The sequence below is a fragment of the Ruditapes philippinarum genome, unplaced genomic scaffold (genome assembly GCF_026571515.1).
Source record: "Ruditapes philippinarum isolate M1 unplaced genomic scaffold, ASM2657151v2 ctg6236_1_1_1_1, whole genome shotgun sequence".
NCBI classification, from domain to species: domain Eukaryota; kingdom Metazoa; phylum Mollusca; class Bivalvia; order Venerida; family Veneridae; genus Ruditapes; species Ruditapes philippinarum.
The window spans coordinates 15,365-29,767 of NW_026864714.1; the positions used below are offsets into that span (position 1 = coordinate 15,365).

Genomic DNA, 14,403 nt, shown 5'->3' on the forward strand with positions numbered 1-14,403 from the left:
TTTAGACATCTTCCACAGAAATTGAATATCAAAGTAACTTAAGCAATTATGAGCAGGTTAAACAGATACTATGCTCATTTGTTGGTTAGATATTTTTGCAGACATTTATTGAAGTATAAAATTTCATATTCAATACTGAATAAGTCAAATTTATTGAAAGAATACAAAACTTTGCGATGAACATAATTTGAAGTCTAGAATTTCATACTGAATATATTTATTTTGAAAGATAGAATGCAAAAACTATGTGGCGACAATAATTTAATAATTTGATATAGAAAATTTACTGAAGGACTGATAAACTTTAATTGTTGCATTATCTTTAAAGTTATTTACGGTATGTAATGTAGAAATATTGCGAGATGTAAGATTTTTTGATAAGTCCGTAAGTTAGTATTCGTATAGTAATCGAAAATGTATATATAAAATAAATATGTAAGGGAGATAATACGGTCAACCTTATCGTGCATTCATGTACGTGTCGTGTATACCTAATGTTACTAGATATAACTTTAATTCTAACACGACCCGCATTTTTCCCTATTGAACATAGAAGAACCGAAAGTGTGTGTTATTATGCAATAAAATCACTGTTTGACGTTCTATATTTAGACATGTGACGTAATCATTATACACGTGACGTAACCACTAAAAATGTGACGCGCTAAGAATAAGTACGGAAACAAATCAGACGCAATTTAGCTAATTATCATGTACGGCAGCATTTATTTGTTGATGTTGTGTTAGAATCGAAATAATATATCCAAATCGATGATTTTATTGCTTGATAACATCACTGTTTGTCGTTCGGATGCGCATCATTATATCACTCGGGCTACGCCCTCGTGATATAATTCCCCGCATCCGAACTCCAAACAGTGATTTTATTGAGCAATAAAATCACAGTTTGGGATATATTATTTCTTAAATATAGAATAATCGCTAGTTGGTTGACACTTTATTCAAAAGGGGTGTTTCACATATCACTTCAAAGAAGTTATCTCGAAAAAGAAGTTGCATATCTATGGGAAGTGAAGTTTGTACTTACGCGCCTCTATAATCCGTTTCAAAATTGACCAAAATAATTACCAACATATATATAAATAAAACTTTTAATAATATGATGTCTAAATAAAATAAATATTGATAGTACTTCTTCAGAGGCCCAGTTGGCATGTCACTTAATATATATTGATATACTTTACATTAAATACTATTGTATTGATTCATGTAACTAAAGTTAATATTGTTCTGTTCTGTTTTGTTATAAAATTATATATTATAATGATAAAGTTTTTGCCTTTATACAACTAGTATTCAATTCAGATAATATATCTGATCACATTATCAAAATATACTTTGTGAGTCTTCACAATTTTGCCTAGTCCGATAGTTTGGGCTGTTCTGGCTGATGATAATACAGTTAAACCTGGTCAAACGAGGTAGCCGGAGATGAAGTGTTTACTAATATGAAATTCTATAATAAAATAAACCAACGGTCTTTTGCACAGGTTTTACTGTATTACCTCTAGCTAGCCTTTTTCAGGAAGCGAGTTCCAGCCAGCCTAAACGACCAGAACAACTGGACTAAGCAGAAAAGTGTTCCGGCTGTCCGGTTAACTACACGAACTCATTAAATCAAAAAAATAAAGACACTAAATTGACCGGTTTTCTTTTCACATGTTTCATATTTTGTCCTTTAGTTTTGACTAAATGTATTTAAAACTAAAATATTACAACATGAACAAAGAATTGCAATCGCACTTTCCATTCATGCATATTACAAAAAAATCGCACACGGCATGTAATCATTAATCATTTTACTTTTAGATAATTTTCTAGTACATTTGTCTCAATTTGATTTTATCACACACCCGTGCCGATTTTGCGACTCCGTAAATATGGTATTGCACGACCGTGCACAACACTGCATATATTTTAACATGACACAAACATAGCGTTACGGCGCGCTAAATGTTAGCGTTATAATAGAGGGCGCGTCAATGAAAAATGACGCTTTTTTCACTTTAAGCAGTCTTTATTTTTGGTATGTGACAAATAGAACATAAAATGTGTGTAAGTTCATTACTGTTTTCTTGAACTCGTAGAATAAAATAATATCATGCTCGCCACAGGCTCGAATAGATTCAGTATTGAACTTACACTCATTCAATATCCTCTATTTCTTGAAGTGATAGTATGCTCATTCTTTTCAAATTCAGCTGACTTGTCTATATGTTTTCATAAGATTGATTTTTTTAGATATCAATTTTCCACCGCTGCTCGTAGCTAAAATCAAAGCATCAGAAAGCAACTACAACATACTATTCCGTATTTATTTAATTTTGGGCCACGTGAGTCATTAATCGTTCAAGTCGCACAATGACGTTACGTCACTCTGATTATATTATATTTGTGTGTATTATAATACTGCACGTTTGTAACTTCGCTTTTATTGGATAATCGCGACGTTTACATTATTTGTTATAAAGATCGTTGACATGTTATATATGACCCTATATATGTGTAGTGGAATGCAAAAATGGGGCTTCTTGACGTTGACGTCGTTATCGAGAAAATGCGAGATCTTTGACGCCATTTTTTCCTCATTATTTTTCCGTTCATCTGGCAGTAAAACAGCGCTTAATTATATAATAAATGACTTGTCAGCACATGGGGTCCTGATTCATACAGAGTAATCAACGGCAAAAATAATTTGCTACCGTTCATCCTATGACAGCAAGTAAAATTATCACGGGAAAAGATTTTTACGAGGACAACTGATTACGTCATCTGACATTGATTGTTGATAAAATATTGGTGAATTGATTCGATGTTTTTCGGTGTTTTAAAGAATATTTTACACTGACAACGTCTGCTTTGACAAAACTTATATATAACTGGATTATTCGGGTTAGGTGAGTATTTATTTTTTCTAGTATTTTTGCTTAAATATGTATTTTATCGGAAAATAATTATACCCGGAAGTAGAAACAATTGCAGTTCCTGGACAACGATTTGTTGATAGCAACATGGAAAATGGCAGCCAAGTAATTATTTACTCAATGCAATTAAAACCAAAATTTATTTAATTAATCTCTTAGATAAAACAATCATCAAAGTGAGGAAATTAAAGATTTTCAAGAATTTTAATCTTTACTTTCTTCCATGCATACTGTACAGTACATGTATGAGAATAAAAATTTGAGCTGTTGAAAACTTGTATACCAAAAGTGAAAATATATCTCTGGCTCCATTGTTTGAGCTGTTTAAATATTTCAGATATTTAAAATTAAAAATATGGAGATGTTGCAGTTTCCATAATTTCTCATAACCAGACTCAATAAATGGAGGGTATTGAATGAGTGCATAGACATATATTTTTTCATTGACACAACTAGACTATAGTGTAACGCTTACACTTAGCATGTATTTACACTATGTTTCTGTAAGGCATATGATGTCACATCAAAATATCAAAATGTTTGTTCACATTTAGAAGCACATCAATGAATACCTAAGCCTGAACTTGTTTGAAATGATTAAACTAATATTTAAATTAAAAAAAGTCACAGCCCTATGACAAGTCTTATTAAAGGAATCATATCTGCAGGTGCCTTATTAGCAAAACATGAGGACCTCAGGAAAATCTGACTGTTCTATAAATTGTATAACTGTATATCAATAAAACATAATTTATAAATTTAATTACTGTACATTTCAGGCACTTCACCATGCACTCTTGATGTAAAGAACTCCAACCTTTGGGATTATGCCCAACAAGTGCACTTTTCCCATCATTCTCAACCGGTTGATCCAATATGTTTTAGGACACCAAGAATGTTCCATGTGTTTGGTGTTTGTGTAGAGGGATCAGGTTAGTTTGCCCATAACATTTTTTGACATATTTTTTCATGTGCATATTGTAAAAAACATGTTTAAAAATATTATCAAGGTAGATTTCTATATTTTTTTCTTGTCAGATGTGTTCCTTTGCCATGAATTTTATTATTAATTTATTCTCCTATGCTATAGTATTTTCAGTTGCAAAAGGAATATTCAGTTAAATATAATCTAAATTTTAAGTATTATTTACTTAAGTACTATTTATATCCTATGCAAACTTTTTAAATTTCCAATTTATATGTATTTTAGGACTTCATGGAAGTGTCAGTCTCAACATGCTTGGTACTTTTATATCTGGAAAGTGAAAAACAGTGCAACAGGTTGCCTAAGTGTACTGTCCTGAAGTCATCAAGATATGGGCACAATATCCTACAGCTTATAGATGATCCAGAAAATCCCTATGAAGTCATTTATTAAGTTAAGCCCTCAAACTGTTATCCAAATACCACCATTTTTGTGCAAGTGCAATGGAGCCAAGTGTTATAACATGTAAAGAATATATTAACTCTGTAGAGGTAAAAATGTTTTTACTGAAACAATTGCCTCCCAGAGGTCTTTTACCTGAAGTACAGTAATGATGCAGCAAGACATTAGTGTCTATTTGAACAAATTGGGCAGTTCTTCAAATCTGACATAGCTAAAATAATGTGTGGCCAAAACCAGTTATAAACCAGAAATAAAGTTGGATATTGACAATTATGAGAAAAGGGTGGAAAGAGAAAGAGCAGTCTTTTACTCTTGAGTATAATTGGAGTTCCTATAACATAGTGGTCATGTATGGACTGTCATTATTTTCTTCATTTCAAATATAGCTTATGATACAAGTAGATGCTTCATAAGATAAGACTGCAAGTGTGTTGCATAACTGGTGCTCTAAGGACTAATGCTATATTAACAAGTGTGTGGATCATTGATGCATAGATATTATTTAAAGGCTGCCTATATTATTTTTGGATCCATGTCAGTTTACAAGTTACTAATTTCCATCATTTTTACAAAATGTTTATTAGATTAAGTTTAGTGTAATACAACATTTGTCATTTTACTCTAAGTTATAGAATTCTATTGAACCTATGCATGTTATGAATTGATCAACTGTCAACTGATCTTAAGCTTTAATCTAGATTGAAAATGACTGTATGAAAATGTAAAGTAACATTAAGCTTCAGTACTTGTTGTCAAATTTTAAACATTTTTTAGTTGTAGAATATGAAAAATACTTTATCTATAACAATGATAGGTCAGTTGAATTTTTATGTTGATATTAGTGTAGAATCACATTGTAAATTATCACCAATCCTTAAAATTGTTAAAAGAAGTAGCAAAATCAAAGAATATTAAATGGTAGCTAGGCAACCAATATTCCCTTCAGTTGGGAAGGATTTTAAACAGGTGCATCATAATAAAAATACTTTATATGTTTGATCACATTGAAAATAATTGAAAAATAATCATCACTAAGTTAAAAAATATTAAAACAGAGAACCTTAAATGTACCTGAAAATAAATGTTGTGAGCATGATATTAGAAGTATCATTTTTAATTTATATTATTAAGGAATGGTGAGGCAGGCTGTTCTCTGAATACCTTATTAAGTTCAGTTACACATTATTTGTGATATTGTTTTCATTTTTTTATAATAGCACAAATTGCTATTTTTAACTAAGTTGTAATCTCCTGTATGCCTGTAAAATTTTGGAAATTTAGAAATTTATAAAAAAAAAATATATTATTCATTGGTTGCTAAGCAACCTAATTATATGCAGAGGCAGTTTTAAGTAAGGAACATTTTTTTGTAGGAATTATCTTTATGTCATTTTAATTAAATATAATGCTAGTTAATTCAAAGTCCTTACTTTGTTGTGAAACAGTGTAGTTAACACCAGATGTAACTGAACATACTTTTATGAAATTATGTATATTAATAATATCTATATAAATTCAAAACCTATAGTAAAGTGAGTTTAAGGATACTTTGATCCAAGAACTATTATTAAGATTTTATTTGCAGTTTTAATAGTTGTAATTTGTTTTTTGTAATCATCCTGCTTTGTTCATGGTATTTTGAGATCTTTTTTAATCAAACTTAAAATTTGTAAAATTTAAAAGGAAACTATGGAAGATTTTGTGGTTGCTTGGCAACACTGACTAATTTTTACTTATTGCTTAGGTATTATGTAAATCAGTTATACAGCAGATAAATATATTTATGTAATATGGAAAGTAACAGTGATTTGATCAAATGCTTATTGGTTATTGTAAAACATACAGAGCAATATACATGGCAAAAATACTGAGTTCTGCTAAAATCTGCATGACTTACTAACACTAGTCAAGTGTGCAGAACATGGATTGTATGTTATATCTTCAATGGAAAATTATTGAAAAGTAATTTATAGGCATTGTTTATAATTTTATTGAAAATTTATTTATTTCTGCTACTTTGTTAACTGTATTTTACCAAGAAATTTGTATATTTACAAAATAAACTACAAAAATTTAGAATATTCCATGGTTGCTAGGTAACAGAATATAGCTCCTTCATGTTGTATTTGTGTAATTATGCCCTATATTTAGTGTCACTACCTTTGATGATGTTATACTTGAGTCATCTTTCATTTACTGTTGTATTAAACTGTTGTCTGCTGTCAGAGTAAATATCTGAATAAAGTTAATAAATGAATGATAAATGGACACTGTGTTTAGTTCTTTTGAAGTTGTATTATGATATCTCTCAACAGTAATATGTCCTGTTAGCACTGTAGAAATGCAATAGAACTATTTGCAAATGTGAAAGAAGAATATATTTCGAATTGATACTTGCAAGTGTTATAAAATAAACCTAGCACATAACTTTTTACACGAAAAAGGCCAGGAAGAACCCAGGAATAGGTCCGTTGCTAGGCAACATAATGTAAATGATTCTTTAATTATGGTGGCTGTATTCCAAAAATATTCTACAACATTTTTTAACTTTAATAACATAAAACAATTTTTTCACAAAATTCATTTTAGCTTCAAAAGTTGTTTTCCTCATACACCTTTAAACATCACAAAGATCAAAGATTTTTATGTGTATTTTTAATTACTTACTGGACACCATACTCACAAAATTATGTATAACTTTGTAAATAAGAAAGACACGACCTTCAAATTTTCAGGAATTACTTCTGATATTTCATAGATTTAGAAAATAAAAAAAAGTGAAAATCAAAAATTTGGTCAAGAAACCCCATATTTGCATTCCATGACACATATAGAAAATACATGGTTGATGTCGGGATGGAGAAGGTTGATCCGGTGAGCGAGAAAGTGTATCTTGGCGAGCTTTAGCGAGCCAAGATTCACTTTCGCAGCGAACCGGATAAACATTTTCCATCCCGGCATCAACCATGTATTTGATTTATCTTGCTTTTTATAATGTTTTTAGAATAATTAAATGGTTTCATTCTTCTTTTCCCCGATAAAATAGCATCTATATGCAGTTTTGTTTTGCTGTTAACCATGTGACGTCATCATTTTGACGTAATGACTGGAGATAGACAAGTTTATCCGGCAAGACTTTATCCAGCTGATGATATAGACAGTAGCAGGATAAAAACGGTTATTTGTAAATATAACCCGAGCCGTTAGGCGAGGGTTATATTGCAAACAGCCGTTGATATACGGCCATATAACCTGTCAACGATCTTTATAACGAATTTGTAATAAAAGTAATATTTCTTCATGAATCGACAGCAGCCGTGTATATAAAACTTTATAATACTGCACGTTTGTAACATCGCTTTTCATTGGATAATCGTGACGTTTATATAGTTTTATATACACGGCTATTGTCGATTCATGAAGAAATCTTACTTTTTTTCTCTAAAAAATAATGCTTGCTGTATTATAAATTCGTTATAAAGATTGTTAACAGGTTATATGGCCGTATATAAACGGCTATTTCCAATATAACCCGAGCCGCTAGGCTATTTACAAATAGCCGTTTTTATAGGGCCATATAACCTGTCAACGGTCTTTATAACTAATAATATTAACGTCACGATTATCCAATGAAAAATGACGTTACAAACGTGCAGTATTATAAAGTTTTATATACACGGCTGCTGTCGATTAATAAAAAATATCGCTATATTCCTCTAAAAATGATGCTTGCTTTATTATAAATTCGTTATAAACATTTCTGACAGGTTATATGGCCGTATATAAACGGTTGTTTGCGATATAACCCTCGCCTAGCGACTCGGGTTATATTTACAAACAACCGTTTATATAGGACCATATAACCTGTCAAAAATCTTTATTACTTATATAATAAATGCTGCTGAAGAAGGCCAAAAGGCCGAAAGCTACGGCACATTTAAATTAGCGTTTTAAAGTGCATAAGGGTATATATACTAGCACAGTAAAGTAAAAACGAAGGAAAGAAAATGAAGTGGGAAATTATTTATTATATTCAACATAACTCTTCCGGAATTTAAATCAATCACTAAATGGACGTGCCATAAGTAAAATTTCTATTCGATTGGCAAACATAATTTACAAACCGTCTTTAACAATTTATTAAAGACTTAGTATGTACTGAAATCATTCCTAAAATAAATATATAATTTCTTTATTTCAGTCTCATCTTTACATGTATACATAAAATTACATATAAAACGTAAAACACAAACATAAAATACATGAAAAGCCATTCTAAAAGAATTACAAGAGACTATTTATTTTTACCTCTAAGGGAGACAACTCCACAGACCATATCACAGCAGTTACTGTTTTATGCACTGAGGAGTTTTCCCCCCTAGCTACACAATTATCATTCATTAAAAGGTTGTTGTATTTTAAAAAATATAACCTCAATATATTCAAACTATTGCATGTTTTTCCTACAGAAGGTTACATTGTGGTACAATGAATAAAACGATACTAAAATGTTTAAATGCAAATGGTAAGAAGAAAAATTGACCATTATAAATCATTTAACCTTGGAAAGTATGTCATTTTTTACACTTGATACTTTACAATCTCAAAATATTACTAACTTCAGTATATCAACGATTTGTTTTCTTCAACATAATTTACATGAACATCTGTTTTATCCATACAATATATTGGCTTAGTCAATGGATGTTTTATACAGAAGCAACATATATTTGTCAAATATGTAATAAATATGACCATTAAAACTTATATAAGTCAATTAATGACATTTTTAAAACCATATCCTGCCAAATAAAATTTACTAAGACTGTTTTATTATAAAAATTTTTTTATACTGTCCAATTAAATTTATCTAGGACTATATAAACTATAAAATAGTATTCACTTTTGAAAAATTGATAACAATGTGAGATCACAGTCTTAGTCCGGTTAAAATATTTATCTTAAAACCTACATTTCAGTAAAAACATTTACCTATTATTCTTAGTTATACATAATTAACTAAAAATATTGACAGAATATTTTCGAGCCCACCATTTTGATTTCAAAAGACATAATCACATAAATATCATATAAATATCATTTTAAACAATAACTCTATAAAAACTTTCAACTGTTACAGTGAAACGTGTAAAAGTTCAAACTAAATGTACACTTTTCATCATGATGTAACTTAACACCAGTCAACCTTAAAGATTTTTATTCGATGTTTTGGTTCATAGAACACTTTTTCAGAATAAGACACATAAAGTTTTCTAGATTTCTTACAGAATGCCACTGCTTCCGGGTACCAGTTACCAAGTTTCTCATCTATCGTTACCTTACACGGCTTACAGCTGCCTGATACTCTCTGCAAATTATCGTTACTATCTTGATCCAAACAAACAAGAAATGTACCATCATCTAATTCACAAATACCTCGTAGATATTGTCCTCCCTGTGCTGGTTGATAGGTATTTATAATGTTCCCTTGCCAGTCTAGTTGTTTTACAGCATTCACAGGATAACCCCAGTTAGTAACATATATAGACGTTCCAGCTGTATTAACCGTGACATATTCGGGATAGCTGAACAGACTATTATCTCCACAAAAACTTTGCAATATTTTACCTTGTAGGTCAAGAACTAAAACTTTCCCTGGATTATAATTACATGACACAACAAGCTTATCTTTGCTGTAAGCAATACCATAACAGTCCTCGTTGATATTCACCTTACGATCAGAAACTATGCGTTGATTTTTCAGCGACATGAAATGAATACTTTTTTCATTAGGTACAGTAACGACAAACTTGTCATCCGTTATAGCTGCAACATCAAACGGTGCATAATCTAGTTTTATCTCTGAAACAATTTTTTTCTTAACTATATCATAGCAATTAACATTTTTATTGCCGCTGAAATCACAAATGACTATCTTGTCGGGCTTGATGACTTCTATCCCGCTTATGTTACATTCTGTGTTTCCCAATGAAGAATTGATATCTATCTCTTCAACAACCACAAGATTTAGTGTCTTATCCTCAGACGGTGTTGATGTAGGTTTCATGACTGGAACATTTTCACCCATGGATGCTTTCTTTGTAATAAGTTCTCCCAGTTGTTTATGTCTATCTAACATATCGACAATATCACTGTTTTTGACAAATGATACAGTCTGGAAAACATCTACTCGACTATATTGTTTTTGCTTCATCCTCATTTCTTCAACTCGTTTCTTTGTTTCTTTCATTTCAACAAACAGCTTATCAAGGCAATTTCTCTGTATCATGTTATCAATGTGTTTTCGTTTTTCAATCAGTTTATCTGTGATTTCTTGTACACCTGTTGATAAATCATTTAGATTCGTTTGTTGTTTAAGAAGTATGTTGTCAGCTTCTTTGACCACATGTTTTTCCATTTCATCTAGACGTTTATTTATTTCTTTTCTGAATTGATGAATCGCCTTTATTACGTCATCGTGGTTTTGATAAATAGCTTTCATCTCATCTTTTACTTTTTTTAACTGTGATTTATAATTATCCTCAAGCGCTTTCATTTCTGACATTATTTCATTAAGCTCTTCACTGTCTAGAATATGTTTCGAGAGGTTCGGTATGTAGTCCATAGTACATAACCTGTGATTCAGCGTAACACAAACACTGCAAACAACGATGCCATGCTCTTTGCAGTAAAATTTCAGTTTTTCGTCTCCATGATCATCACAACTATCAAATTCGTCTTTTACTATTGGAATGCTTGGTGTAGTTGGCATAGAGTCTTGATCTAGTAGAATATGATGACGTGATGGAGTTTGTTTCTTGTGGTGCTTGTAACAAGTGTCACAAAGATGTTCTTTGCATGTTGAACAATAACCTTTTGCTGGTACCCGGACACCATCTCTATCGCACGGGATACAGAACAAAAGAAAGTCTTCAGCAGAGCCTGTTGAAGCAGAAAATGTCTTTTTTGGTTTTTGCTTACCAGGAACTTCCATTGTTGGCTTGTTCTGAAATTTCAAAATAATATGCATGTTAGCACCAGAATAGATGTAAGCACCAACTTTTAACAACAAATTATACAAAATACAATGATCTTATTTCTTATTTTTAGAATAATAGGTTCTTTATTCATTGCCCTGAGTTGTCAAATAGTAAGTCAATTCCATACCATTTTTAATCCAATCAATAAATATAAACCTGATAACACATACATGAAATTACAATTGATTCGTATTTCTAAAAATAACATTAAACGCGAAGATTTTTTTTAAAAAATGAACTACATTTTAATGGTTAACAAAAAGTCAGTCATCGTTTTTTTTTAAAGAATTATACCGGGCCTATGAAATGCGTAATAAGGTAATTAGCCGAAAAAGGGGGGAAAAAAGAAACGTGATAATACATTCTTTCCGTAATCATAATCAAAACGTTTATTAAATTTGTATTTCATTGTAATATTCCTAAGTGAAAATGATCAACGCGGAACAAAAAACACATTCTTCACACAATTTTATTACATACTTATAAATGAAGTATTGAGAAATATATATGAAATAAAATGCGTAGTTTCATATATTCTTTTTTCATTGCCCGTACTGTTCAAATAGTACTTTAATGTCATATATCATTCGTTATTAAAAATGATATTAAATAATACACTTAAACCAAAATTTAAGAAACAAATGTCCATTTCGTAGTCAAAAAGTTCATTTCGCGAAATTGAGTCCAATTTGCATTCTATTACTACCGTATTTCACTGTAAAAAATTATTTTTTACTGAGTGAAACATTTTTCCATATTTTTCAGTGAAAACTTCCGACTACTTTCTTCATTCGACTAATACACAAAATTAAAGGAGAAGTCAAAAAAGAGAACAAATATATAATAAACAGAAAATTAAAGTTCTTTTCTATACATAAAGAAGTTATTCAAGTTTTTTCCCAATAAATACATGATTAATTTATAAATGAGTATTATGAAAATAAATATTCCAAGAGTGGTGGTAGCCACGAGTGATGTATGATAATTTTCATACCACAAGATGAAAATAAATCTTGTATTTATAGAACAAAAACTTAAATTTTCTGCTTATTACATACATTTTTCTCTTCTTATTTTGACATAACAATTTGAAAGACTTTCCCTTGAATTTTGTTTAGAAACATAGTAGTTCGGCAAGACCCAGTGAAAATACGGAAAATATGGTTCACTGCAGTGAAACATAAATTTTTACAGTGAAAATACGGAAAAGGCAAATATGCATTTTATTTCATCATTTTTTCTCAATATTTCTTTTAAAAGTGCATAATTAAGAGGATTTATTTTCATCTTGTGATATGAAAATTACCATATTTCACATGGGGTTACCGCCACTCGTAAAATATATTTTCATACCACGATGAAAATTTATGTTGTATTTATCGAAAACATCTTGCGTATCCTCTATTATACATTACAAGGTTTATATTATTAGAATAAGTAGAATGAGTGATATATGTTTTACATACGTATGTATTAATTTGTAAACCTCGCAAGACATTTACATTCATAAAGTAGAGTGAAGTTATTATTATAATCATGTAATGCGAACGAAGAAAATGTAAATCTCAACCTAAAGACCATATTTGTCATTATTTATTTGAGAAATATTCAAATTCCAAAATTAAACAAAATTTTAACAACGACTATTGAACAGAAAAGTGTGTCCAATTTCCGTAAGGCCTAACAAAAATGTTTGTTTCCAGTGACATGGTTTTAAAAATAGAGTAGGAAGTTTGGCATTTTTTTTTAGATATTTTTTTTTATATCAAATGCATGTGACGGAAGTAAGAATATGCGGCGCAAAGTTTATTATACAGCGTCAAACAATAAATGTGGCCTGTTTTCCCTCAAAAACTTTAGGGTCGGTGGCCAAAAAATAGGGTAGGTAGGGACACCGGAAACAAACAATTCTTTAGGCCTAAGAACCGCAAACACAATAGTAAGATTACACAGAACGGATACGGTATTTTGGTCTAACCTACGCATGTAAACAATATTTATATAATACTAAGAGTTGTTGACCAAGTTTAATCCAATATATCGAGTAAACGTCCATCTAAAGTAAAGAGTTCATTATCTTATACTTATTATCGTGGTTGTAGAAACCGAAAGTACAAAATCATGAAAATTTATTTGACATTAATTCGTATAGGATTATAATTCTACTTTTGTAGGCATTTTTAAATTGAATGATTGTCAGACATATTTTCAATCATAATTGTAGAAAATTTCTTGAAAAAATATTCATAAGGTTGTATGTTACTTGTATTTTCCTTTGTTTTGTACATGTATATTGTAAAATCAGATGAATAATATATTAGATTAAGATATGCATATTTTCTTTTTTTTCTTCAAAATACAATAAGCACAAGATGTGAGATGTACAAATAAAGTTAAATGTTTTGTTAGATATAAGGATTCTAATTTTTCAAGTATCAACATGTTGATTCGACCTCGTTTTTATTTTTCAATAATATCAATATACATTAGCTTTCTATGTAAGTTTCATATTAGACTATTTATAAATAAATTACTACTTTTGAAAATTTTCTAATGAAAAATCCATTGATACAAGATATAAATACCTCAAAAATGTATTTTCCTTTATTTAAATCGGGATAACTTCTCCTACACTACCCGTCTTCGCCATTTTGTCGGAACGCGGAAGTGATAGTGTAATCCAATCAGAATTTAAACCGTCTACATGTTTCAAACGAATATAAACAAATTCTCCAATATAATTCGAACACGATATCGGTCGTACCATTATGATATAGGTTGTGCAGGGTTTTTTTATATTACAAATTTCTTTTCTTTTTTCTTACGTATGATCGTATACTCGTAATCGTGATATTACTTCATTTTCAAATATGCGATGTTTTGCACAGCGTTGTTACACCGCACTTTAGGGTCAAACGCACTTTGGGGTCCAACCCCAAAGTGCGTAAACTTCACAGCGCACTTTGGGGTCAAACGCACTTTGGGGTCAAAATCCAGGAATGAACCCCAAAGTGCGTTGATATGCTACATA

General features: G+C 30.4%; 1 protein-coding gene and 1 long non-coding RNA gene across 2 annotated transcripts; one reads left to right on the forward strand and one right to left on the reverse strand.

The window, feature by feature from the left end:
* The first annotated feature begins 2,515 nt into the window (after window positions 1-2,515).
* LOC132726607 (uncharacterized) lies at window positions 2,516-6,600 on the forward strand. Its single transcript, XR_009625219.1, has 3 exons — window positions 2,516-2,918; window positions 3,725-3,877; window positions 4,156-6,600. It is a non-coding gene; the product is annotated as an uncharacterized LOC132726607 (long non-coding RNA).
* A 1,740-nt stretch (window positions 6,601-8,340) lies between these two features.
* LOC132726605 (uncharacterized) lies at window positions 8,341-14,106 on the reverse strand. Its single transcript, XM_060711940.1, has 2 exons — window positions 13,958-14,106; window positions 8,341-11,338 (listed from the first exon to the last, which is right to left on the reverse strand). The coding sequence occupies exon 2, from the start codon at window positions 11,324-11,326 to the stop codon at window positions 9,524-9,526; it is 1,803 nt and encodes a 600-aa protein (XP_060567923.1). The 5' UTR covers window positions 11,327-11,338; window positions 13,958-14,106; the 3' UTR covers window positions 8,341-9,523.
* Between the last annotated feature and the right edge of the window lie 297 nt (window positions 14,107-14,403).

Bases quoted from the DNA above. Each gene is read 5' to 3' on its own strand.
- LOC132726605 (XM_060711940.1), bottom strand. From the start codon at position 11,326: ATGGAAGTTCCTGGTAAGCAAAAACCAAAAAAGACATTTTCTGCTTCA.